General features: G+C 32.7%; 2 protein-coding genes across 3 annotated transcripts; both read right to left on the bottom strand.

The window, feature by feature from the left end:
• Window positions 1-378: 378 nt before the first annotated feature.
• On the bottom strand, window positions 379-1,161 carry LOC117686549 (uncharacterized). The gene has a single exon (XM_034461667.2). The coding sequence runs from the start codon at window positions 1,159-1,161 to the stop codon at window positions 379-381; it is 783 nt and encodes a 260-aa protein (XP_034317558.2).
• Window positions 1,162-7,940: 6,779 nt separating this feature from the next.
• On the bottom strand, window positions 7,941-23,046 carry LOC105333885 (PAN2-PAN3 deadenylation complex subunit Pan3). Of its 2 annotated transcripts, none has more exons than XM_034461668.2 (18): window positions 22,744-23,046; window positions 20,485-20,576; window positions 19,376-19,606; window positions 18,915-19,155; window positions 17,674-17,822; window positions 17,272-17,337; window positions 17,048-17,152; window positions 16,807-16,864; window positions 16,455-16,613; window positions 16,090-16,206; window positions 13,782-13,928; window positions 13,446-13,602; window positions 13,037-13,121; window positions 12,234-12,373; window positions 11,150-11,279; window positions 10,925-10,989; window positions 10,255-10,393; window positions 7,941-10,014 (listed from the first exon to the last, which is right to left on the bottom strand). In XM_034461668.2, the coding sequence occupies exons 1-18, from the start codon at window positions 22,907-22,909 to the stop codon at window positions 9,865-9,867; spliced, it is 2,397 nt and encodes a 798-aa protein (XP_034317559.2). In that variant the 5' UTR covers window positions 22,910-23,046; the 3' UTR covers window positions 7,941-9,864. The 2 variants fall into 2 exon arrangements, with proteins under 2 accessions (XP_034317559.2, XP_065930446.1); XM_066074374.1 differs by lacking the exon at window positions 22,744-23,046 and adding an exon at window positions 20,651-20,723.
• Between the last annotated feature and the right edge of the window lie 4,594 nt (window positions 23,047-27,640).

The following is a 27,640-nucleotide window of genomic DNA, read 5'->3' as shown; positions in this document are numbered from 1 at the left end:
CCTGCATGAAGTTTTATTTCTATATCAATTATATTTTTTTTTATTAAAAAAATTTATATACCTTCCTGATTTCTTTAAGGGCCATCTCGAAAGTTATAAAATGTTATTATTGAGGCCGATGGGAATATGCCAAAAATGCAGCTTCTTTTTTTCTCTCTTTTTTTTTTTTACATTTTCTGATGTTTTATATTTGTAAAAAGTCAACAAATGGTTAAGTTTATGAGTATAATAATCTTAATGATCTTAATCTCCTGCTTTGGTCTAGCGATTTTCTGCAATATCCCATCTCTCTTAATGTTGGCATATTGTGGTATATGTTAGCATTGAAAACTTTTTTCTAAGAAATAAAGCTACTTTAACCACGACACCAACTCCTAGCTATAGGTCCACGACATTAACTTCTAGGACCACGACACAAATTTCTAGTACCACGACATCAAAACCTAGGACCACGGCATCAACTTCTAGGACTATGGCACCAATATCTAGAACCAAGGCATAAACACCTATCACCACGGCACCATCATCTAGGACCACAACATCAGAGATCATGACATCAACATCTAGGACCACGGCATCAACTTCTAGGATCACGGAATCAACTTCTAGGACCATGGCACCAACATCTAGAACCAAGGCATAAACACCTATCACCACGACACCAACATCTAGGACCACAACATCCGAGAAGATCATGACATCAACATCTAGGACCACGGCATCAACATCTAGGACCATGGCACCAACATCTAGAACCAAGGTATAAACACCTATCACCACGACACCAACATCTAGGACCACAACATCAAAGACCATAATATCAACATCTTGGACCACGGCATCAACTTCTAGGACCACGGCATCAACTTCTAGGACTATGGCACCAATATCTAGAACCAAGGCATAAACACCTATCACCACGGCACCATCATCTAGGACCACAACATCAGAGATCATGACATCAACATCTAGGACCACGGCATCAACTTCTAGGACCATGGCACTAACATCTAGGACCATGGCACCAACATCTAGGACCACAACATCAAAGACCATAATCTCAACATCAAGAACTAATGCATCAACTTCTAGGACCACGGCATAAACTTCTAGAACCAATGCATCAACTTCGAGGACCATGGCATCAACATCTAGGACCATGGCACTAACATCTAGGACCAAAGAACGAACATTTATGCACCGAATGTCTCCCGAAGCAATCCCTTACTGTTTAATGAATCAAAGAAAACTTCATATGCCATTTTAGCTAATGGGGCCAACTGTCTCACACCAAACAAGTGTAAAACTAAGGAGGCTAGGTGGTCAACATTTTTTTTATTTGATCTACTTTGTTTTTGAAATAATTTTAAAATGTAAACTGTATTTTATTACAAAGCTCTTCTTTTTATTGAAATTCTTAAAGTTTTAACATCTTTTATATCAACTTTATAGCGTAGAGCTATAATCTTTTAACAAAGGAAAACCCAAACTAAATTTTTGTATTTGCCCGTCATCCTCAGTATATCTAAAAAAAATATTTGCCATTTTTCATCAGGTTTGCAGTGGTTTTCTCTATCCTTCTGAGGGTAATGAATGTTAAAAAGTAGTATCTGTCCGTAAAAACTTACTGAATAAAACGCTTATACCTGTAGTTCTACAGAATTTGATCAGACATCCCTCTGTCTACTCATGAATCTGGGAACAGACTGTCATGAAATGTGAGAACTTGAATTGCTTCTGAAGTCATTATGCCTTTTAGACTTGTTCATTTCAACATTTAAAATATATTTTAATTAAGATAAAACAAGAGTTTAGCGGCCTTTCTTTTGACGCTTGAGTCAGTTTGTTTCTTTGTTGTTTAATTTGCATAAAGGTTAAAAAGGATGTTTGAATCATCAGTGATTGTCACAAATATGAATTCAAATTATTACATATACAAGTGAAATATTTTTTTCAATATTTTAATATATAAAATTATTATGAAGATCCTTTTGTCACAAATGTTTGTGATACATGATAAAATTACAAGCACCCCGGTTGCAACTTTCCGCCATTAAATGGGACTGACGTATGAACCGAGGCGGCGGTTGACACGGTGTGTGCGTCTTATTGACGGGATAGAAATAGCTTAATGACATCACAGTGCGTCTTATTGGCGGGATAGAAATAGCTGAATAACACCACATCTACACAACCATTAACATTTTACTAACCATTTGTCTTCTCTGACCTGGTGAAGTTCTATATTTATGTTGTAAACATAAAAAAGGTGAACAGATCACATGATAAGCCGAAGTGAATGGTGCATTCGCGTGCAGAAAAGTCAATTAACATTTGAATGTTTAGGCCGGGGTCTGTGAATGGAAGGAAAGTAAACAGAAGAATGAATAGTACCCGGACGTCGTTTGTGCGATTCCTGCAATTATTTACCATCAATTTCATTACTTGTCATAAAATGATCTCCACCTCAGTATATAAAGGCTTGCCTTCTCTCGGACATTAATCAAAGGTGACAACCTGCTAATTAAATATGGGCTTGCGCTAATTTTTAGAGAAGGATTGAGGGTAGATTAAATGAATGATGTATTTGGTCACAAGGACAAACTGATTATGATTGTGTGTTAACATCTTCTGTCACGAATTGAATCCAATATAGCTTAGTTTACCATAAAAGTACAAAAAGGAAAAGGCGCTTCACTTTTACTGGGATATACCTATATAAACAAATACTACTAAGACTTCTATAATTAGTTTGGACCAAAGAATAAACCAGATGAGAGTTCTAATTAAAAGTTATATATCATCAGAGTCCACGTAAAATAAAAATTACAAATGAAGTAATTTTTTAAAAGTAAAATATATATCTGACTGGAATCAAAAAATGGCGAAACTGAACTCTTGAGCCATGACTTGTCAGATAGAAATTAATTCTGCGTCTCTGAATTTTTTTTATATTTGATATCTTTTTCATCAATTTTTCCGCTTAATATGTGAAAAAAAGAAGAATTAAATTACATTTGTACGTGTTAGAATTAGGATGTGGTGGTGCCATGTGACTTACGATTTGACATCTTCCAAAGACCCACACATTACAAGTTATATATATTAGTTTAGGATTCCATTTCATTTTTTAATCAATCTATTCATGTCAAATTAATATCCTATGAAATGTTTGCATGAGAACTAGATCTGTGATAATATTGTTAGGTAAACTACTAGGGTGATAGAATAAAAACAAATAAATGTAATATTGTTAGGTAAACTACTAGGGTGATAGAATAAAAACAAATAAATGTAATATTGTTAGGTAAACTACTAGGGTGATAGAATAAAAACAAATAAATGTAATATTGTTAGGTAAACTACTAGGGTGATAGAATAAAAACAAATGTGTTCAGTGGTTTTCTTCTACTTATTCCAATTATCACGAATACCCGGATATAACCAACATGTCCAAATAATTCCCCCAGTCCTTCCATGTCTGCGGATTCTCTACCCTCCACAGAGCTATCTTCCGACCCCAAGGGTAAAACAAGCACCTCCAATGGAAGCTTCTATCTCACTCCTCAACCGAAAAAACAACGGATTCTGGAGACATTAAAAGCCAGGAAAATTAATTAATTTTACATAAAAGCGAACATCTGAATTAGTTTTATCACTTTTTAAAAGCGTGCCAGTTTGAGGCGTGAAAAGTGTATTTTGTTCATCAGGTTTACGTAACATTTCTAATCGATTAGATGACGAAATAAATGTACTTTAAATGATAAGTTATAATATATTTTAGTTTGAAGCTGTTTATTTGTGGTCATCAATTAGGGTCATGTATTGTATAAATGAAATCGATCCGATACTATTCAATCTTACAAGTAAAAGGTAATATAATACAATTTATTGGTTAGTAATATGTCTGTGTTTTAATGTGCGTTTTCAAGCTAAAAAATGCGTCAGATATATATATGTGTAATAGAAAACATTTGGTCTACTTATATCAGAATTTTAAAAAAATTCATTTTTATTCTCTTCCGAAATTATATATTTATATACATAAAACACCGTATATAGTAGAATATGGAATTGGGCTGATCCTAAGCTATTGTTTTGTACCTACATGTAAATAGTATACACAGACACTTGTTTCTGTAATTAAAGTTCAAATCAAAATATAAAAATAATATCGGGTGAATTATGTTACAGAAACTAGTGACTGTGCCTTAATAGTAAATGTGACATCCAACGATGACCAAAGTACATCTGTAGCTAATGAGTCCTGACGCAAACAAGGACGGAACCCAAGACCGTGACTTCCCACAGAAATAAAATACAGGAATACTCGTACATCTTCATTTCTGTGACTTAAAATTAGTACCCATAGATTTTCATTCCATTGCTAACAAATGGACCCGTGTATCAATACCCCTGTAAAAATAGTGACCGTCTTTATTTCTGTAGCTAACAATAGTGAGAATCTATATTCCTGTAGCTAACATTAGTGACCGTCTATATTTCTGTAGCTAACATTAGTGACCGTCTATATTTCTGTAACTAACAATAGTGACCGTCTTAACATTAGTGGCCGTTTTTATATCTGTAGCTTACATTAGTGACCGTTTTTATATCTGTAGCTTACATAAGTGACCGTCTGTATTTCTGTAGCTAACATTAGTGACCGTCTTTATATCTGTAGCTAACAATAGTGACCGTCTAGACTTCTGTAGCTATGACCGTCTGTAAATAAGTGGGACCTTCTATATTTATGAATATAACAGTTGCGTCAGTCTATATTCCTGTAGCTAGAAGTATTGTTCTAAGGTCACATCTGGGCTGATTTTTTAAAAACCTTAATTGATAAATATGAAGTTTCCTGTGCTTCTTCATTAGAATATGCAATTTTTATCATGTTTAAAATCTAAAGAGCTTTTGCCTTGCATACTGCAAAGTAAATTATGAGCTATAAAAATTTATTTTTCTGATATCTTTAATTTACCAATAAGATACCGCAAATGCCTATTGGTTTAATCGTAAAATACTAATATAAAATTTATAGGTTTTTCCCATTTAAATATACTAGTATCTAATAATTTTATAATATTTTTATAAATTTAGGATAGTTTACAACAGCACAATTTCTAACTATATTACGTTTTAAATATTTTAACAAACGAAAATAAAAATGTTACATCAGGTTTTGGTGGTATCGAACCCACGACCCAAAAAGACAAGTTCTAAAAAGGTTACCAAATATCTGGTGCTCTTATTATTATTTTTTTTTTATCTTTTATTGATCAACATCGAATTATCACAATCATCACATTGAACATCACAATCACAGTCCACATGTCAATACAATATAGTAAAATCCTTAAAGAGACGAACAATAGTACACTACATGTATTTTTTTTCTTTCCAACGAGGATGTTTCCTCAAAAACTATTTTGAAAATATTTTTTGTTATCTTGCACTGTACACATGTAATGATAATTATATTGATTATAATGTCTGATGAAATGAATAGTGAAATTGAATTTTTTTTTGCTTGCCACGATTTTTGGTATCAACATTTGATATACATTTTCTGTTTACAAGCTTATCTTAAAAGTCCGATTAACTATAATGGCAAAACAGTGCAGCAAAACATAGAACTTCTCACTCTTTCAACATTGAAAAAGGCAGACATAATAATATAAGAGTATATATTGCGGATGATTTCCATTTAATTATATAATTTGAAATGTCCGTTTTATGAGGAGTTAAGAAAGAAATATATTATGTTTTTACGATATAAAACAAACTAGTTAAGTTACTTTGTGCAGATAATAAAACAAGAACTCAATAATTTTCAAGCTGTAAAAATAAAAAGTTTAGCAATATAATATTTTGTAACACATTCATTGTTATTTTATTCATCTTCTTTATTTGTCAACACACTAATGATGCCTAGTTTATAGAATTTTTATTTAATGTTATGTATTCTGATAAGTTGTACAACTTAAAGAAAATATATTGAATGACTAGTACTTGTCCAAACCTTGTTTAAATCAGTGCAAAGATCATAATTGTATCATTGTTGGTTGGAGTCCATTAACTAGTGCAATATAAAATCTATCATTAATGGTCACCAATGAACATTTGCGTTTTTAATTTCATATCATTAGTTAAATGTGAATTTTTTACCTTATTGGTATAATTTTGAAATCATATTAATCATGGATGGAAACATAGCACGTTAATGATAAAATCAATTCATTAGTGGTAAGTCTAACCACTAATGCAACTTTATAACATTAGAGGATATTATAATTGAAGGATAAGTGATTTCTTTATGGTCTTCAACAATTAATGGAAAACAATAATGTATGATAAAAAGCAGTTTTTATAATATGCATTTTTCTCCCATGTCAAGAGACAGAAGTGAAAAAAGGACACGGCACAGTAAGTTTTCATGTTTTAAAAAAATTAAAACAACGTCCTTACTGTAAATAATCAGCTCGTTCTGGATACCTCATATATCGATATTGGAGGCAAAATAATATATATTAATCTACATTATTTTGTCTCGAATCTTTAAATCAGAGATTTGTCTCTGCTTTTAACATTTTCATTCACTCTAGTAGAAAAAATTCTGCGCCATATATTTATATTATGCAATGCCAAACTACTTTTATTCAATTTATCTTTTATAGTAGCTGCGTATGCAGACATGTAAGAAGTTATTATTCTAGTTAGCCTATACATATATGATAAAACCTCAAGAATTGGAAAATGAAGTAGAAACCTACTGAATGACCTAACCGATAGTCCCTTTTAGCCAAAAGAGTAATAGACCTAGGAGCATGAAAAATGCAAAGGACAAGAGGGTACGAGGCCTGACAAATCCCCCGTACCCAGGATTTTGAAATGGCATATGAACATATAAAAAAAATCTTTATATTTGAAACTGTGCATCAGTTTAAGTACTTGTATAATATAGAGCTGCATTCTCTGACAAAAACATAATATACAATCAATAAATACTTGTACTTGGTACTTATCTCCTTTGTTTAATTTGATGCTTTCTAAGCATTACAGCATGATCACATTGTGTGTACAGAACATGAACATTACGTTATTGTTGTCATTATATAAATGGTATTAGATATTTTTTTTCTCATTATAATCCAATAAAAAGCAAAACATGGTTTACTTATAAGCAAATGAATTAAAAATTAAACGCTGTCTATACGATTCGAACACCCTCTCCATGGGGAAGGATGGACTATGAGCCTCCTTAGACTACAGGTGAATAAATTTAACTGTTTGACAATAATTAGTATAGTAAAACGTTATTGGTGAAAATTACAAATTTCACCCATTATGGGTCTAGACTCCATCTTAATAAATCAATAATAAAAATTAAAATAAACTTATTCTTTAAATAAAAGTACTTTTACGATGGAGTCAGGACCCATTCATACCTACTTTTGCAATAATGAACAGTAAATGATCCAAGATTTGGGCAAAAAACGATGTGCAGCTTAACTTGGAAACACATACCTGTTGTGTTTATAGAATGAATATATATTGACTTCCATCGTGAAATTTATCATAAAAACGATGCATTAAAGTCAAAAATTAATATTCTAACTTAAATTGAAATTCTTTCGTCTTCATTGCGCCGAGTGGGGGTTATACAACGCCTTGTACGCCCCTGATCTTTAAAACAGAAATTTATAATTTCATATAAGGTTGTATCATTGGTGGTTGGATTTCATTCAGCTTAATGCAATAAAATATTATATCTTTAATAATTAACGATGCGATAGTATATCGTAAAATAATACTAAATCATTAGATGTTGTTACAATGAATTCCTGTGGTTCACTGTCCAGTTCATGCCTATGAACATCATTACCTATAAGGAGCCACGTCTATCAACAAAAAAATAAAATAAAACAAATCTGTCCTAATTTTCTCAATATTTTATTATTTTTTTAAATTGGTATTTTTAACATTTTTATCATCATAAAAATATTTCGTCTGTACATATGCCTCCTTAATTATATCTGTACAGACCTTGTCAACAACAGAAAAAAACCATTATGCTGCCGAGTTTTGTTAAAATTAATCAGTACTTCAATGTATACAACGGTACCAAGAAACATAACTCTGCATGATATCTCTTCACTGTTGTCAACATTGAAATAACGTCATAATAAATTAACACCCTAGCACAGTAAAACATCGGTTAATTAATTTACTGACATATGAACATGTGAAAGCTTACGACTGGTGTTGGTTAACAATCTCAATATCTCCCTAATATCTGATATCCCTGCCTAAACAAACCAGTTTGTAGTTTCTGTTTTTCCTAGACACATTTGTATATTACTGCCTAAAATTAACCTTGTCATTTACACTCTTCCAGCTAACGCTCCCCCCTCTATTTAAACTTTTTTCCTGAGAAAAAAACTTTTCATTCCTTCTAAGTCAAGTTATCAAGTCTAAAATAGAAAGCAGACCTTGGCATTCCTATAATTGTAATTCCATGCCCCCTTCCAACACAGGTTCAATAAGAGCAACAAGTACCGGCCATTGATTTGCCCCCCCCCCCCCCCCCCAGCACTTTACCGGTACCGTAACACCCTGTATATCCTATCTGTATATTCCATCTGTTCACCTAGTACACACCTTACACTCCATCAAACATTCCTTTTGAGAAGTCAACCAGACCAATGTCACAGCTGTATTCACACAGTTTAAAATATTTCAGTAAAAATATCACATTATAAACTGGGTTGATGTTAATTGCTGAAAAATTTCTTCTTAACTAAACCTCTCTAAATATCATAATTTCTAATTTGAGACCAAAATTACAATGTCCATCAGTTATTTTTAATACCTTTTCAAAAATCATAATTTTTTCATATCTTTTGACTCATAGAATTTTTTAAACAAAAACATTCATTTTTATATTTTTGAACACAAAAGCATGCCCCAGTAATTACAATATTTGCAATCAAATACAAAATTCTATTGCACAAATGCAAAAACTAAACAAAATTTTAACCAACAGTTGACATTAACATGGGCTAGATATGTGAATAAAGCTGTCAATTAAAATGAGCAGGTTATCAAAAACACATCAGACTGGCTGCATTTCAAACTCCTTCAGGAGTGACCTCCCCTCCACAACAAGGAGATAAGCCACGCCCCTCCCCCACCAGAAGCAAGCCTACAGTGCTGCCCTAATTGCCAAAATGCCCAATAGTCATCACAAAGATATCAAGATATTAATGGCAAATATCTGTCAACAATAAAAATGCATTAAATACAAATAAATACACAAATAGTTCATGTTCTCCAAATGTCCCTCAATTGTGACAATACAAATTACAAGTATCAAGTTCATTTCATACAATTTAAAAATAAATTAGCATTTGCTCTGATTTAATTCCTTTCTGGCACAGATTCCATTAGGAATTTTCCCCAGCACTGATTCATTAGGAATATCTTTATAGCACAGATTCCATTAAGAATTTCTTTCCAGCACGGATTCCTTCCTTGGAATCGTTTCCAGAGCTGCTGCCTTGTGATTTACAAGCACTTGAATGTGAGAGGAGAACATTAAAATACTTGGTAACATGGCTACAGTACACAACAAACTCAGAACATTTGGGCATTCAAAGCGAGATCTCATGTCAATATATTGCAACTTACACAATTATAAAACTTTGATCAGATTAATATCATGTCCTTTCATTAAGGAATGAGTGTCCCTTTGGTTCAATACTGACCAGCACATTTTGCACAAAAAACGTAAGACTTAAAGGGTCATGAGATTAGCAACAGTAAACTTTAAATTTAACACAGATCGATTCTTCCCTGTGGCTACGTAAATGTGGAGTGACTCTGACTGGATGATAGCAGCTCACTGAAAGCTCGCTCATAGTTCTGCTTGAGTTCAGCATAGGACACGACCAACACGCTCTGTTCATCACGAGATGTCAAACAAATCCTCTCAGGGGATCCAGAGTCCAACTGGAAATTAAAGCAAGATGATCATAGACATTTCTATTTGCATTGAATGTATTCATGGATAGGCCAAAAAAGGTCAAGATTTCATTAACATTAAATTTTTCTGCAGTATCACTTTCCTGTCAATATACATGTATCAACCATAGCTTTTAATAATTGTTTAAAAGAAGGAATTAATTGATTTGAGCCTTTCCATGACCAGAAAATCTAAGTGCTTGTTTTCAATAGCAATATTTGAGTCACCTTATTGAGGCACTGAACAATGTGGGCCATGTCTATCCATGGAGCACCTGTCTGATCCACCTGGTGAAACAGGTAATCCCTGAACAGCTTCAGCATGTAGCGGTCCCCTGTCTCTGACCACTGCATGTCAAGGTTGTATCTGAAATGTCAAACAAGTCAAGGTTATATCAGAAAAGTAAGTCACATCATGTCAAGATTATTTCAGTCTAAAAGTCAATGTCATATGATGTCAAGTTTATATCAAAATACCAATGTCACATCATATCACGGTTATATATATGATTATTTATGCCAACGTCACATCATCTGAAAACTCAGTATCACATCACCTCAAGATTAATCAATTCCTGGGGAAAAAACAGAACATCATTCCAGTTTTTCTCAAAATATAAAGTTTGCAATTTTCTCTTCCCATCTTTTTAACATTAGCCATTAAAATTCTGATTGGTCTCTATAGGGTTCAAGTTTTGACAATAATTAACACTAGTTTTTGACAGTGATAAAGATGATATTTCGACTGATATATATGTTTTGACTGTGAATGGCATTAGTTTTGACTAACTCAACCTGAACAACTGAGTGATACACTTGGGTCTGAAGGTACAAGGCTCAAGTGTTTACTCTTTCGTATTACTGCGACACCCTACCATCAACTACAGTCACTACTTACTCTGGTCTCTCGTTGATAGTTCCCAGTTTTGCTAAAAGTCGAAACAAGCGTCCATTCTCCACTTCCTAAAGGATCAGCAAAGACCAACAAATTAACAACCACTCAACAGAGATCTCATTAATTTCTTAAACAAATATGGATCATTATAATCCAATTCTTGCCTACATGAATTATCTATAATGATTCAGCACCAAGTACAAAGGTGTTCTAACACAGTTGTTTTACCTTTGTCAGTTCATTTTCAATGACATCACTCCTGAGTTGAGCCGAGTCCAGCTGAGTATAAAAACGAGCCCCTATCATTGGCATGATGTCATTAATGCTGCGAGGCCGAGTCTGATTGGTTAACAAGTATCTAAAATTGTTTGATATAATGATTAATTAACAAGTATCTACAATTGTTTGCTATAATGATTAATTTACAAGTATCTACAATTGTTTGATATAATAATTAATTTACAAATATCTACAAGTGTTTGATATAATGATTAATTTACAAATATCTACAAGTGTTTGATATAATGATTAATTTACAAATATCTACAAGTGTTTGATATAATGATTAATTAACAAGTATCTACAAGTGTTTGCTATGATAATTAATTTACAAGTATCTACAATTGTTTGATATAATAATTAATTTACAAATATCTACAAGTGTTTGATATAATGATTAATTTACAAATATCTACAAGTGTTTGATATAATGATTAATAAACAAGTATCTACAATTGTTTGATATAATAATTAATTTACAAATATCTACAATTGTTTGCTATAATGATTAATTATAAATATCTACAATTGTTTGCTATAATGATTAATTTACAAATATCTACAATTGTTTGCTATAATGATTAATTTACAAATATCTACAATTGTTTGCTATGATAATTAATTTACAAATATCTACAAGTGTTTGCTATGATAATTAATTTACAAATATCTACAAGTGTTTAATATAATGATTAATTATAAATATCTACAAGTGTTTGATAAAATGATTAATTAACAAATATCTAAAGGTGTTTGATATAACAAATGGTTAAAAAAACCTTCAAGTGTTTGATATCCACTAATTTTTTTTTAATTTGATGATTGAAATCAATGCCAAATCATAATTAAATTCTATTCTATTTCAGTTTTTTTTTTTTTGAGAAGAGATGACTTTATCTAATAGCACAGTTGATAACCTAATATCTCAGTACTTCACACAGTTGATTTATTTTGTATCTCAATAATCAAAATACTAGACTTTATCTATTATCTCAGTAATTTGGGGAGTTGACAATTGGGAGAGCTGACTTACAGGAAAAAGTTCTTCAGGTCAGCTGAGTAGTTCCTGGCGATGAGTTCCATTGAGTTCTGGAAGTTGTCTCGCTTGATGGCCATCACCGTGTTACAGGCCAGGGCCAGCACCACCTTACCCAGGTACACCAAGTCTTCTTGCTGGGAGTCAAAACAAAGAACTCAAATACTGAGCGTACATATGACTATTTATGCTGGGAGTCAAAACAAAAAACTCAAATACTGAGCATACATATGACTATTTATGCTGGGAGTCAAAACAAAGAACTCAAATACTGAGCATACATACGAATATCTATGCTGGAGAGTCAAAACAAAGAACTCAAATACTGAGCGTACATATTACTATTTATGCTGGAAAATCAAAACAATGAACTCAAATACTAAGAATACCTAGGATTAAGTACTTTAACTTGTTAGTGTAACTGTACTTCAACAAACCTAATAGTGTTTACTTGTAAGTGTACTTGTATCTTGCTAAACCTTATAGAGTTAACTTATTAGTGTACTTATATCTTGCTCTACCACTTGCTAGGGTACTTGTATCTCTCTCTACCACTTGTAAGTGTACTTGTATCTCTCTTTACCACTTGTTAGTGTACTTGTATCTCTTTCTACCACTTGTTAGCATACTTGTATCTCTTTCTACCACTTGTTAGTGTACTTGCATCTCTTTCTACCACTTGTTAGTATACTTGTATCTCTCTCTACCACTTGTAAGTGTTCTTGTATCTCTCGTTACCACTTGTTAGTGTACTTGTATCTCGCTCTACCACCTGTTAGTTTACTTGTATCTCGCTGTACCTGATAGTGTTGGATAGCAGAAGGTGGGTTTCCCTGACTGTCAAATGTCAACACATCCAGGATACCCACACAGTTCAACCTTATCCTGTAAAAAGAGAAGCTAAATGTTATGTACAAACTTTACTGAGTATGATACATACAGTACCGACGTCATTTTTTGCAATCCTAAAAATCATATCTGTAAGCAGTGGAAATGAAAGATTTATGTAAACAATGAAAACTCTTAGGAACAAAGTAACATATTCACTTGTATGTCATATACATTAAATCTTACATGGAGTGTATAACTGCGTAAACATTAACTTGTATGTAATATTACTGTATACAGGGAAATATCAGATCAATCTGTTGAGGATATTGTCTGAATCTCCTTTATTTTGATAATAATGTTCTGTTTAATCAATTTGACCTTGATTTGCTGTAGATTAAGATTTTGCTGGGGTCCATCGTTCTAAAGGCCAGACCAGCAGCGTGAATGGCGCGCAAGGCGGAGCTAAGCTGGACTACGTAAGCCCAAATCATACTCTCTGGAAGTAGTCCAGCGTGTTGTCTCGGTCCATTCAGACCTGCAATGAAAAGAATTAATCATTTCCATCACAGTCTTCCAAAAAGATGCAAGTTCTTAGCTTTCAAACCTTTCCACAATAACAAAAGGTCTCCAAATCAGAGTATTTCATCAAATCCAAGATCAAATGCAAATACTAACACTTCCAACTCAGTTTCAATGTTATACACAGTTCTGTACCTTTGTTGCTAGAGTTGTAGGACCTAGATGAACTGCCACCCTCCATGTTAAAGGCGTTGGTATAGCCATTCATCCCTCCAGGTCCACTGAAATGCTTCAACAAAACTGTTTCTGCTCCCGGGAAAAAGTCGTACACAAATACTATAGCTGCAGAGAGTAAAACAAACAGGTATTCAGACAGGCAGAAGTTAAGGTAGTTTACAGATGTCATACTACAATAAAAGTTGAGGTAGCTGACAACCCCAATACTACAGTCAGAAGGTAAGGTAGTTAACAGTTGTCATACTAGTCAGAAATTAAGCTGGTTTACAGTTGTCATACAACAGTTGGAAATTTAGGTGGCTTACAGTTTTCATACTACACTCAGACGCTAAGGTAGCTTACAGTTTTCATACTACAGGGAGAAATTAAGGTAGCTTACACTTTTCATACTACAATCAGACGTAAAGGTAGCTTACAACTGTCACGCTACAGTCAGAAATTTAGGTAGCTTACAGTTTTCATACTACAGTCAGAAGTTAAGGTAGTTTACAGTTTTCATACTACAGGGAGAGTTTTAGGTAGTTTACATTTGTCATACTACAGTCAGAAGTTAAGGTAGCTTACAATTGTCATACTACAGGGAGAAGTTAAGGTAGCTTACAGTTGTCATACTACAGGGAGATTTTAAAGGTAGTTTACAGTTTTCATACTACAGTCAGAGAGAGGTTTAGGTAGTTTACATTTGTCATACTACAGTCCGATGTTAAGGTAGTTTACAGTTGTTATACTACAAGGAGATCTTAAAGGTAGCTTACAGTTGTCATACTACAGGGAGATTTCAAAGGTAACTTACAGATGTAATACTACAGTCCGATGTTAAGGTGGCTCGACACACCAATGCATTATTTGATGGATCGATGAACAATCATTTTTGAGAAATGATTAAACAAAAATGACACCTATATCGGCCTCTGATTATTTTATATGATTTTTTTTGTATTTTATGATAGAAACCGGAAACATCGTTTTAGCTGCGAACAAGATATATTAGAGCTAAAAATTTGTTATCAATTAATGCACAATACAATTATCTATAAATATATATCAAAAACGGCCAGATAAACTTTGAAATATTTTTGTAAAAAAAATATTTATGAAAATGAAAAAAAAGGACTGTAGATATTTTTTAAATCTATGGATAAAAACTGCAGATAAACTGTTACTCGCATTTAACAATTGCTGTACAATCATATTTCAACAAGAAATTGAAACCAAATAGTTAAATTAAAGAAAAAATGGAAAATTTTAAAATCGAACCGATCCCGATTGTAATTAAACTGATCCCGAACGAAATCACATAAAGTTAGAATGAATCAGAATTTTGCAAAAATTTTAGGTTGTTTAGCTGTAAAATGGTTTCGTCATTTACTAACTTTATAATTTATATCAATTACTTAGAAAAAAAACTGCAGTTTATTTGTAAAATTTCAATTTTTAAATAATTCTGATCGGGATCAGTTTTTTTTCAATCGGGATCGGTTAAAATTTGATAAATAACAATTTTTCCAAAATTTCGCATTTTCATTTCAATTTCTTTGTAAAATATCATTGTTTAGTAAATAGTTTATGTGACTTCATGTTATTTTTAAAATTTTATCCATAGATTAAAAAGATATTAAAGAATTGCAATTTTGATTTTCAGAAATATTTTTTTAATTAAAAAATTAAACACTTGACCAAACGATCTTTGGCATGAATTTATTTATAATTATATTACACATTAATTGACAACAAGTTTAAAGCTCTAATATATTCTGTTTGTCTGCCAAACAGTTTTTCCTATTTCACTGAAAAAATACAAAAAAATTCGCATAAAATAACTGAAAGCCGATATTGATCTCTGTTTTGTGGAATCATGTTTCAAAAGAGATTCTCTATCGATCCATAAAATAAAATTTTGATGTGTCGAGGAACCTTAAGGTAGTTTACAGTTTTCATACTACAGTCTAATGTTAAGGTAGTTTACAATTGTCTTACTACAGGGAGATTTCAAAGGTAGCTTACAGTTGTCATACTACAGGGAGATTTTAAAAGTAGCTTACAGCTGTAATACTACAGTCCGATGTTAAGGTAGTTTACAGTTGTTATACTACAGTCTAATGTTAAGGTAGTTTACAGTTGTCATACTACAGGGAGATTTTAAAGGTAGCTTACAGTTGTCATACTACAGGGAGATTTTAAAGGTAGCTTACAGCTGTAATACTACAGTCCGATGTTAAGGTAGTTTACAGTTGTAATACTTCAGGGAGAAGTTAAGGTAGCTTACAATTGTCTCCAAAGGCTTTTGTGGTAAAGACCTCCCTCAGCTGGACTATGTTAGGATGGTACATCTTCTTCCACATGTCAATGATGCTCATACACTTTGTGTTGGACAATCGAAAACCTAACAGTCACAAAACCAGTGGGTACTAATAAGTATTAAACATCTTCAATCAATGTCATTTTTTATTCATCAAATGCTGCTGTGTAAAAGATTATCAATATCTAATCAATGATAAATCATCATTAGTACTTTTATAAAGAAAAAAATGTAAAACTCTAAATTTAAAAGTACATTAAGCTACATCTAGAATATCTTCTGGGCTTTAAGCTACCCCTATGATATCTGAGGGACAGGCTGGGAGTCTTTACCGTGAACCCTGCGTAAGCAGTAGGTGAGGCCGTCCTTTGTGTTGACTGCCTTGTAACAGGTGGTGGGGTACCCAAACGTGTTGGATTTCTGCATTGGGTTAGCCAACGGGGGCTCCAGGGGGAACAGATTATGATAGTTGTCCACTTCTGCAGGAATATCTGAAGGAAGTCAGCAGTAATAGGAAATTGTTACAGCAGCTCTAACTTACCAAAATGTTATAACCTATCACAGATTCTATGGATTAAATAGAGTTTAACTCTATGGATTAAATAGAGTTTAACTCTATTTCAAAAATAACTTTAAGAGGAGAGTCTTATCACATTCGATCACTATCTTATATCATTTTGCTACCTGTGGTTTGAGTTGTGTCTAGTTGTGCCATTGTTAAAGCATGCCTGTTTAAGATGTCCTGTCAAAGAGATCAGAATAACATCAGACTCCTATTTACACAATATAAACAGTTCATAACAGTATCTATCATATATATAGTCATGCAATATATCGTTCGTTTGCTCAGTAACTCTACATGTCAAGAACAAATTGAAATATCTCAATACAGTATTCAAGATGGTTTCATAACTTTATGACTCACCATTTTAAGTTCATCTGGCATAAAGAACTGTGGCATGTTCTTTTTGACAGTTAAATGAGCAATGTGGGGTGGCAGACTGGGGAACATGGAGAAGTTTGGCAGTTGCTGTAAGATAAATTAGCGTTGTCTTTCATTTTCTTTATAGTTCACAATAAATTCCATTAAGGTAGAGGAAATTTCTTTCAGAGGTTACGGACATTGACGAGACAAATAACAGTACTCACAGTGGCCTCATGCTGGGGATTGAAGTCATCAGGGGAGTAAAAGTATGTGGTGCCACCAACATTCTCCTAAACCAGACAGAAATAAAGTCACTCCTACATTTACATCTATTACATCCTTATTTCCATTCTTTGAATACCAATTGCTATTTTGTATGGCTTTCTTTATTAAAAAAAAACTTTTCTTGAAATATTTTTAGCTTATTATTCAACTTTATGAGAAAACAAGTTCCAATTTTTTCTCATTTCAGTTATGCATGAGCACATATCAAAAACATTTGCTATAAAATTATCATACAAGAAAATTGACATTAAATTAATAAGAGAAAGCTGGCACCAAATTGTTTTGATCTTTACATGTGTACATGGAAGTAACTGAAGGGCAGTAACTCTGACATTCAATACCTGAATGGTGGTGTTGTTTGATTTCTTGGGAGTGGTGGTTTGCTTGAGGGGGGCGATGGGCGAGGCTGTCCGTCGCATCATCAGGGGCGAGTTGGAGGGAGACAGATGAGGACTGTGACTTGGACTGGTTGTAGCAAGGCTGACGCCACCTGGAACAGACCACAAACCAATGCTGACATAGAACATCTCAAACACAACCCAACAAACTGCTGACATGGTGCAGCTCAAGCACAACCCAAAAACTGCTGACATGGAGTGGCTCAAACACAATACTACAAACTGCTGACATGGAGTGGCTCAAACACAATACTACAAACAGCTGACTCATCTTGTAGAAATACATGTAGTATGACAACACATCACCGATTCTGGTTATCACATGACATAATACTTGGACACAAAACACCTACTGGTGGACTTTCTATTAGACTTAACGAGGCCGAGTACACTTCAAGTATGCACGTATTCGCGCAGCCTTTCACTTGCGTTGTGACCTCATCCTTTTGCTTGGTTGACGCCATGGAGTTATGGTTTCAACAGCAGATATTCAGCAAAATTTGTCAAAAATAGCTAGTTTGAGGTGTGAATTTGATATTATACTGTAGAATAAACATAAATGTCTTGAAGGATAAGCTAAATTTGGGCTCGGGTCGAAAATCTGAAGAGGGCTCAGCAAGCCTAGCGCTCTGTCACATTTTTCTTACCCGCCTAAATATAGCTTATTACATGTATTTCAAGACAGTAACCATGTATTTTGTGTTAATGACCCTTAATATGTGATGTTATATATTTATTTATTACTTAAATATGTCTGAATGTTTTAATAATACTATATATATCACCATTTCTGCTTTTGTCAAATCAGAAATAGTCATTATCTGACAAATCGTGGAAATTGGGCATACAAAAAACAACTCTGATAAGGCCCCTGGAACAAACCAGGAAGTAAAATGTTTTTTTTATTTGATCGTTTGATGCCTTTTAGCAATAACTTTCATATGTAGAACAGAAAAAGAAATCCCTTGAGCAGAAGGTTTTTGAAAAATGTGCAAAATTGATACATTTCAAGCAAAATCCCATAGGGTCAAACATTAATAAACTTTGAGATGACCCCCTAAACAATGTCTGAATTTTTTTTATCTTAAAATAATAAATGTATCAGAAGAAATTAATGTAAAAAATGTCATCTAAAAATCTAGGGCAGAACAAATTAGATCCGGCCTCATTAATAATTAACTTACTGGTAGGCACTAGATGTGGTGGAGGAGTGTTTGACATCATCATACTGTTTGGTGGTGCCCCAGCTACCACACTGTGGTTTTCAGGCTGCCCAGATATCATCATTGGGGGAGGTGGGGGTGGCCCATTAGAATGAGGGGGGATGTATCCGTTCCCATTGATGGTGGAGAAGTTTGGAGAACTGGCACTGTGACTGAGACTGGAGGACTTTGGGATGAACTCATTGGCAATAGGGTTTGGTCCCTGGCAAGATAAAAGCTCATAGTTAACTTGTATAAGTGTGCATTGAATTTAGGGAGATGTGTTGATATATACTCCATCTTCAAAATTTCATTGCAAAGCTGTCACATTTCCCAGAGTCCAAGCGCTCTTGGCTTGATGCCAACAAATTGATATCATCTTATTAATTACCCTTTCTTATAAGCATAAAATAAAGTTTCAGGAAATCAAACATAAGAGATACCTTTGTGGTGTTTGGAATCTGCAGATTTAAAGCTGCGAAGTCTGAAGCTAATCCATGATCCATTCTTGGATTATCTGACCTAAAGTTGTCCATCCTCATAGGTCCCCCTGGAGGACAGTCAAGTCTCCCTTCCCCAGCGGCCAGGTCCATGCGGGGATTGTTAGGACCAAAGTTTGGTCCGGGACCAGAGGGGCCAATCATCCCCCTGCCAGGCCGGCCCATAGGGGGCCTCTGTTAAAATCATTTATCAGTGTAAGTATGCCATGGTAAGGTCTCTGTTAATATTTCAAATCACTAAGGTCCCTGTGAATGTTTTAAATTGTTGTAAGGCCACTGTTATTATTTCAAATCATTATTACCTCTGTTAATATTTTTAATCATTGTGTGACCTCTGTTAATGAAAGGTTCAAATCACTGTAAGGTCTCGGTTATTGTAAGACCTCTGCTATTACTTCAAATAATTGTAAGACCTCTACAATTCTTGCAGTTCAGCAATCCAAACAATCATTAATAATAAATACAAATTTGCTTAAAGCTTCAATATCCCATAACAAATGCAAAACTGAGCTCAGTTTAACAATAGAACTTATGACTCCCACAATCTTTGATAAATATGGTTTTTGCGAAAATTTTGTTTATTAAACAGGTATCATTCATGAGACTGTGAAATTCATGACTTTGTTGTAATTACATGATACACAGCCACTGCTTTATATCAGCAAATGAAACTAACATATAGTTTAAAAAGTCCTTCATCTCATACTTAGAGATACATGTATCATTTTCGCAAGATTTGAAAACCACTCTAGTAGTTTCATTGAATGGGTTAGCAAAACACATGCTCCTAAGCATTGCAATATTTACTTTAAGAGGAATTTGAATGCATATATAAATGAAATCAATTGTTGAATTAAATATTATAGTTTATTGTTTATAGAGAGATTTATAATGTTCTTTTTCAACATGATAAACTGACAAGTTGAACCAGAAGTATGTCTTTGGAAAATATGAACAACTGTAACTGGCTGAAACTTCATTGAAAAATACATTTCTTTAAATAAACAGTTAATTTAAGAATTTCAATCTGTCATAATTAGCAGAAAACTTACAGAAAAGGGGTTAAACTCTGGCACAGTTGATTCCCCCCCAAACGTAGCATTGAAGTACTGGTCTCCATTGTTTCCTAAGGAATCTGGTAACCCTAAAACAACATTTAATATATCTGTACATTTCTGGATTAAATCTCACACCTTACAAAGAACACAAGGTTTTAACCTGTTGCTTCCTTTTCCAATTCAATCCTTTTCATAAATAGCAGCAAGTCATAAGCCATTACAGAGATGGTGTTATCTAAGTTGACCTAGTTCTGCATGTTGTTAAAAGTTCAGACTATCAGCTACTGGACTTTGATAAGGTAAACTTAAATGGGATGTAAAACTCTGCTTTAGTAAGTTTCTGATCATTTCTTTTGGTTTCTTATAGAATAAGTAACGAAAATGTCAAATACCAAATGTGGTAGAAAATAGGTCATTAATGCTCACAATTGCTCTGATATATACAGCAGCATTGTTTATGTTTAATCATTTAAGTACTGATATTACTACATGTTAGTATGATTTTATCTTCCAGTACAGAAAATAAGCTTTAAAATCAAATTCTAATTTAATCTACATAGTTAAATAAAAGTCTTAAACAATTTTTCCTACATCACATAATAGCCCTGCATCAAAATTCAAATATAGCTGGTGGATCAACAAAACAATACATAAATTGTTTTAGGTTTATCCAAAAAAGGTCCATTAAAGAACCATCATTTTTAAAGATATCTAGCTGAATATTTTGGAATACTATATATAACTGTATACAGCAAAGAACCATCGACTAGTAACAATAAGCGTATGATTATAACTATATAATCTATAGTTATAATTACCACGTTGACAACCATCAGACATATTTCCTTACAGGATTAATCAAAGACAAGATAGGTAAACAGAAAATGAAGTCTGTATCCCTGTATTTCATGTACATAGATATTAAAATCATTGCTTTTCCCAATGAATTGCAATACATGTATTTAACAAATAAAATTTAAACATTCACTTCATTTCTTTTTGTAGAGGGTATTGATTTGCACCTCAAATTTAGGTTTGAGTTTCCCTGATGCCATACTGTAAGAACACACGTAACATTTCAGTATATTTTATGTAGATGCAGGTCTTTAGCTCCCAGTCGAAACAAAATCAGATGGACATCCAGGGAGCTACAGTGCCTCCCACAGTAAAATATTGCAATTTACAATGCACAAAAAAATTGTGCTAGTTTTGAACTAAATAACCTTTAACAAACAATATATGTGGAAAATATTAGCACCATTAAACTCTTCGGACAATTTATTACTGATATCGTCTCTTTACTTGCAGCAGACAATCTCTAAAACATGCTAACCATCCTCTGAAAATGAAATATGTAAAATTCACATCGAGATCAAGTTGCCATTTTTACATGTAAACAAACTGCACTTATAGGGTTGGTGCTTTAAAGAATATCAGAGGCAAGTAAGGCAACAAAATCAGCAGTAAATTTGCTGAAAAAATTTATGGTAGTAATATTTTCCACCTATATTCTCTGAATATAAGGTTAATCAGTCCAAATTTAGCACAATTTTTAGTGTACTATAGATTGCAGTTTTTTTTTACTTTGAGAGGCACTGTAGCTCCCATGTCATCCATCCAATTTTTTTTCTTTCAGACTGGGAGCTATAGACCTGCAGCTATATTTTATGATGCTTGGCCAAGTTTATTCAATGGTACTCTATAAAAAAAAAACTTTGACCATTTCAGAAAAAAATAAAATATGTCATCATTTACATCTACAACGTAATATTGATACAAAAACTGAGATACTAATAAAAAGCAAACACTCAAGAGTTATTTAACAAGTTGTTTACAAAAGATCTCAATTTATGGCTCCTAAAATTATCAACTTGAAATAATTTTACAAGATGTACTATGTACATTTCCTGAACCAAAATTTACACATTGTCAGATGGTGCATGCTAAACCAATACATCTGTTTATTTATGTTGTGCAATGAATTCACACATAATATAGAATATTAAGATAGATAAGATACAATAAAAAAAATCAAATCAAATGAAAGTTTGGTAATCTTTAGAAAATTCTTAACTCAGTATTACGCTTGGCATCGGTGTAGTGCGACAAAATATTAGGCAATTCATTGTTTGACCTAGTTAGGAAAAACATTGTTTACACGCGATTAGCCTCTATTTCTTCCAGTCATATTGACATTCGAAACATATGTACAATGATCTCAACAAGAAATATGTAACTAGAGAAAATTCACACCATGATTTTCCGAAGAATGCATTGGTCCGTTTGAAAACGGTTTTTGAAATCCCATTCCTGGGTTCTGGTGGAGAAACTGACACTCATCCCCGTAAACACAGTTCCCAGTATTCACGAAGAAACGGCACAGAGCCGGCTTTCTTCCGGCTGGATTTGAAGATGTCATGTCAAATCTAAACCAACTACCTGCTGATTGCGCTCATCATGACTAGATCTTTAGATTTACAAATGAACAATTTTCACCAAATGTTTCGAGTTCTTTAATTTTGCTTCATTGCGCATGATCACGGTGGAACTCTGGGGTGATCTTTGTTACAAAAACGCTTGAAAAGTTTAATATGCGAAACTGCAAACAGACCTGATTTACGATTTTAAAGCCCGAATAAGATTATATTCATATACATATATAGTTTACTAATCTATCGAAAAACATAATTGTCAACTGACACATTCTTATAATTTAATTCCTTTGAATTAAATTTCTTCAATATCAGGGCCGGAAATTGTTAAGATTTTTTGCTAGTGTCCCGGCAGAGACATAAATAATTATTTATGTCTCTGGTCCCGGTGATCAAATTGAAGAAAAGGGGGGGGGGGGGCAACGGAGAGACCCATAGTTTACATAACTCACCTGAATACTAGCTCTTGCCATTCTATATTTTATAAATAGCTCTGAATATCTCTGAATTCAGCAGGATGAAGCTAAAACAAGTATATTAGTTTAAACTAAATGAATATACACTTAATTTGTTTATCATATTAAGCCTCGATCCATGCGATACAAAACTTGTAGTCTTGTAATTTATGTATTGAGAGATTCCTTGTTTGATTAATCATCCGGATAAAATGAATTTATGGGGGAAATTAAATATCTAAAGGTTTTAAGTTAAAATAAAAGTTCAGAAAATAATTGGAAATTAAATGTTAAAGAACACTGTTTTAAAAAGGTTCTGTCACATTTATGTTTACTATTATTGAAAAAAAAATGTTGATGAGTCATACTATTATAAACATATATTTGACACCCAATTTTTATCGGTCAACTGCGGCATCCAGTTTATCTATAGCTCGAAACTGTATATGAAGACGACTAACTTTGACTTTGTATCAGCGATTTTCGATGCTATCTCTGTGGTTAATAATGATTTATACAGTATTCTATAGTTTCAAAGTTGTTATAACTAGTGAGATAGTCATTAGAGACAGCGTTTAGTGTTAGCCTATCAGAAACCCATGACGCCAGGATATATAAGCATGTACATCATAATTAGTCCATTATCTTCAAATACTTACGTACAATCCTAACTAAATCTTTTCATGTTTAACTTGTTCTCTGACCAAGAAAAATGAAATTGTTCATATATTATACCTATATTTGTTGAACCAAAATGTATAACCATGCAAAATGCGCCGGGGCCCTCTCTGGTAGGGGAAGCGGGGGTCACGGTTTAAAAATAATACATGTATACATTGAAGCTTTTTTTGTTAATTTTGGTATTTCTTGTGCAGTAATTTTCATATAAGAATAAAGATTTTAACGAAATCCATGCATTATATTTACAGTTTATAAAGATAAAAGCTTGGAATGTCCCATTTTTCTTAATTTTAATCTAGCTCCTTCATGTAGGAATGATCGATTTGTGCTTAAGGTTTGGTTTAAATATAGATTAATTAGCCCTGTGGCTTTCTTAGGAGAACATTCGAATATGTTAAAGGGTTACGGACGGAAGAAATTAGATAGACTGGCAGAAGGACTGGACAAAGGATGGCTTCAGATTTAGTGAGCTAGAAATTAAATATTGTATTTATGTTTTCTCGTAAACTCGGCAGTTTTCTTTTCATTAATTAAACTATTGCCCATGACTATTGAATTTTCATAGATGAAAATAAACAGACCAGGAAGTGGAACCATCTTTCTTAAGTTTGTGTATGTTAATTTTTTTTAATACTAGGTATGACAGATTGAGAAACTGTAATTCAAATTAGATAAAACCACATACGGCAACGATGAAATTTCAAATAAAAAGTAATTGAAGCATTATCACCTGCATATTGTAAAATATGTAGGTCAGAGACACGTCCTATGATTTCCAAAAAAATGTCAAAATTGATCGCGCTAATCAGTATTATACATAAATTGATTTCATAATTAAGGTACATGTACGGTATCTAATACTATTAAATATTGTTGCCGTAAGTCAGAGCATGCGTATACACAGAGCTCTCATGTAGTGGTATGTGGTGCCGCCGAGAGCTACGATGGGCGACATCACCGACCACAAAGAGATCGATAAGTTGAGTTGAACATGTTTTATTGACTAATGCCAAAAGGATTGGACACAAGTTCCAAAAACTTTGAGAGTTCCCTCCTTGTACATAATATATTACAGTGCCATACAATGCAGTTAACATTTATTATAACAGTACTAGTTATAGTACACTTAATGAAATACAAATAAATCATTAGTTTTGAATGCTGTAAAACTATGTAAATCTAGAATTAGAATAAGGATGGAGAAGAAAGTTATGCAAATAAATTAAAAACTTAAATAAATCTTCCACACTTTTTTATAAATGTATGAACTAATTCTTTTTGTCACCCCAAAGTATCAAATTTACATCAATTATATTCTCAGAGTTCAACGATAAAAGATTATACATTAATGATTGTCTTAATAATGAATATTTTTTACAAACGAAGAATAAGTGATGTGCATCGTCTAAATTTCCACATGAACACATTGGGTTGGCTATTATGTTACACCGATAAAGATCATAATTGAGAACACAATTATGCCTAAATTTCGTTTGAATGGTATATATAAGAATCTTTTACCAAAAGAGAAATACTTAGGATGCTTTGTACAATCGTTCTTTAGTGTTTTCATAAAAATACTTAACGAAGTAGCTTCCCTGGTATTATTACTTAGACTATTCCACTTGCATGTAGAATAGTGTCAGGAAAAAATGACTTGTTAAAGACTTCTAATCTACATCTAGGCAAAGAATAGTTGGAGGAGTTCTAACTTCTAATTACAGGAGTTATATCTTTTAGAAAAGAAGGAACAAAATTATTATGAATTTTGAACATAGTAGATAATTTAAAGCGGTCTCGTCTCATTATTAATGGTTCCCATCCTGTTTCCAAATAAAGAGAATTTCTTGAAGCTATAGCAGAAAGACCTGAAACTATTCTTGCTGCATATAATTGAACCTTTTCAAGCTTATCAATATCGAATTGGGTACATCCAGACCAATTTCAACAGCATACTCTAGTTGTGATCTTTTAAATGATACATACATTTGTGCTAAAATAGCTCTAGATACAGTAAATTTAATTTTTTTAAGTAGACCAAGGTTTTTTGTAAGCTTTTTTAACAATGATGTCTATGTGATTAGACAAACTTAAATTTGAAGATAACAATACTCCTAGATGCTTGTGTTGTGAAACATATTCCAAAGCACAATCATCAACAAATCATCAACAACAAAAATTTTGGAAAATTTTTCAACATTTTTAAAACTAAAGAATACAACTTTTGTTCTTTGTGGATTACATTCTAGAAGCCATTGTTTTGACCATTCCTTAAGTAGATGAAGATCATAATTAAGATTATCTTCTACGACAGAAATATTGTTTGAACACTGTAGTAATGTACCATCATCAGCATAAAGTCTACATCTTTTACACAGAGTAAAAACAATAATGGGTCAAAAACAGTGCTCTGAGGAACACCTGCATTTATGAATTGACTAGAAGAGAGTTTGTTTTTATATATAACCTTCTGTGTTCTGTTGCAAAGTAAACAAATTTTATAAATATATATTTTTTAATCAAGTATTGTAATTATCATGTGAGGAACACATTGGAGTGATATTTTTTTTTATTGATAAACGGATAACAATGACTATATACAAATGACATTCTGTAAGGAAAGAATACAATATATATATATATATATATATATATATATATATATATATATATATATATATATATATATATATATATATATATATATATATATAATGATTATGTTACTTATTTTTTCTTTGAAATTTTGGATTTATATATCTGTTGCACTTGGAAAACTAAAGAATATTTATTTTCTTTTTTCCAAGCTTTGGAGCATGTAGACCCCCATACCGCTCAATCAACCTGACCTTGGGAATGTGCCATTGATTTTTCTTCCAACATTTTTTTAGGTAAATTAGCTTGTATGTTCAGAAAAATATTAGATGTCTTTGTTTTTAAAAGGAAGTCCTGTGTAGAGGACTATTGTAAGAACTGTGCACAAATGCAGAAATGTTTGTAAAAAAAGACTATTTTAAAGCGTACAGTGGTTAATCAAAGTACTGAAGAACTGACGGGAGTTGATATTGTCGATGTTTATTTATTTCAAAATCAATGATATGTTATTTTGCATGACAAGTACATGTAGTTTCTAATATGAATTACGCACATTTTTATAAAATGAATTTTTGGACCTTTTCGACAAGAATGTCGAGAAACCCTCATATGAATCATGTTAAATAATATTTAAAGATAAAATCAATTCAATGAAACTATGTATCAGTAATAGAAATATTTCTCGAAAATTGTATGGATCCAAGCAATATTGAACTCAATCAATATAGTCTCGTTCAACCGAACGCTCGGTTGACACCGTAAATCTCCGAGAAGGATTTACGGAGACAGCCGAGCGTCGAGTTGAACGAGACTATATTGAACTCTGGCGTAGGAATACATACGACTACAAAAAATATTTAAATTGTTCGTACCATTTAAAATCTGACTATTTTCAAGGTATTTATAAATAAATTTCCTTGAAAACAATGCTTTTATTAGCATACATTACATCGAATTTATCAATTATTTTCAAGAACTAAGTCTTGT

The sequence above is a fragment of the Magallana gigas genome, chromosome 2 (assembly GCF_963853765.1).
Source record: "Magallana gigas chromosome 2, xbMagGiga1.1, whole genome shotgun sequence".
Lineage (NCBI taxonomy): Eukaryota > Metazoa > Mollusca > Bivalvia > Ostreida > Ostreidae > Magallana > Magallana gigas.
Note: the sequence above shows the minus strand (reverse complement) of the source record. Positions and strands in the feature narration are given on the sequence as shown.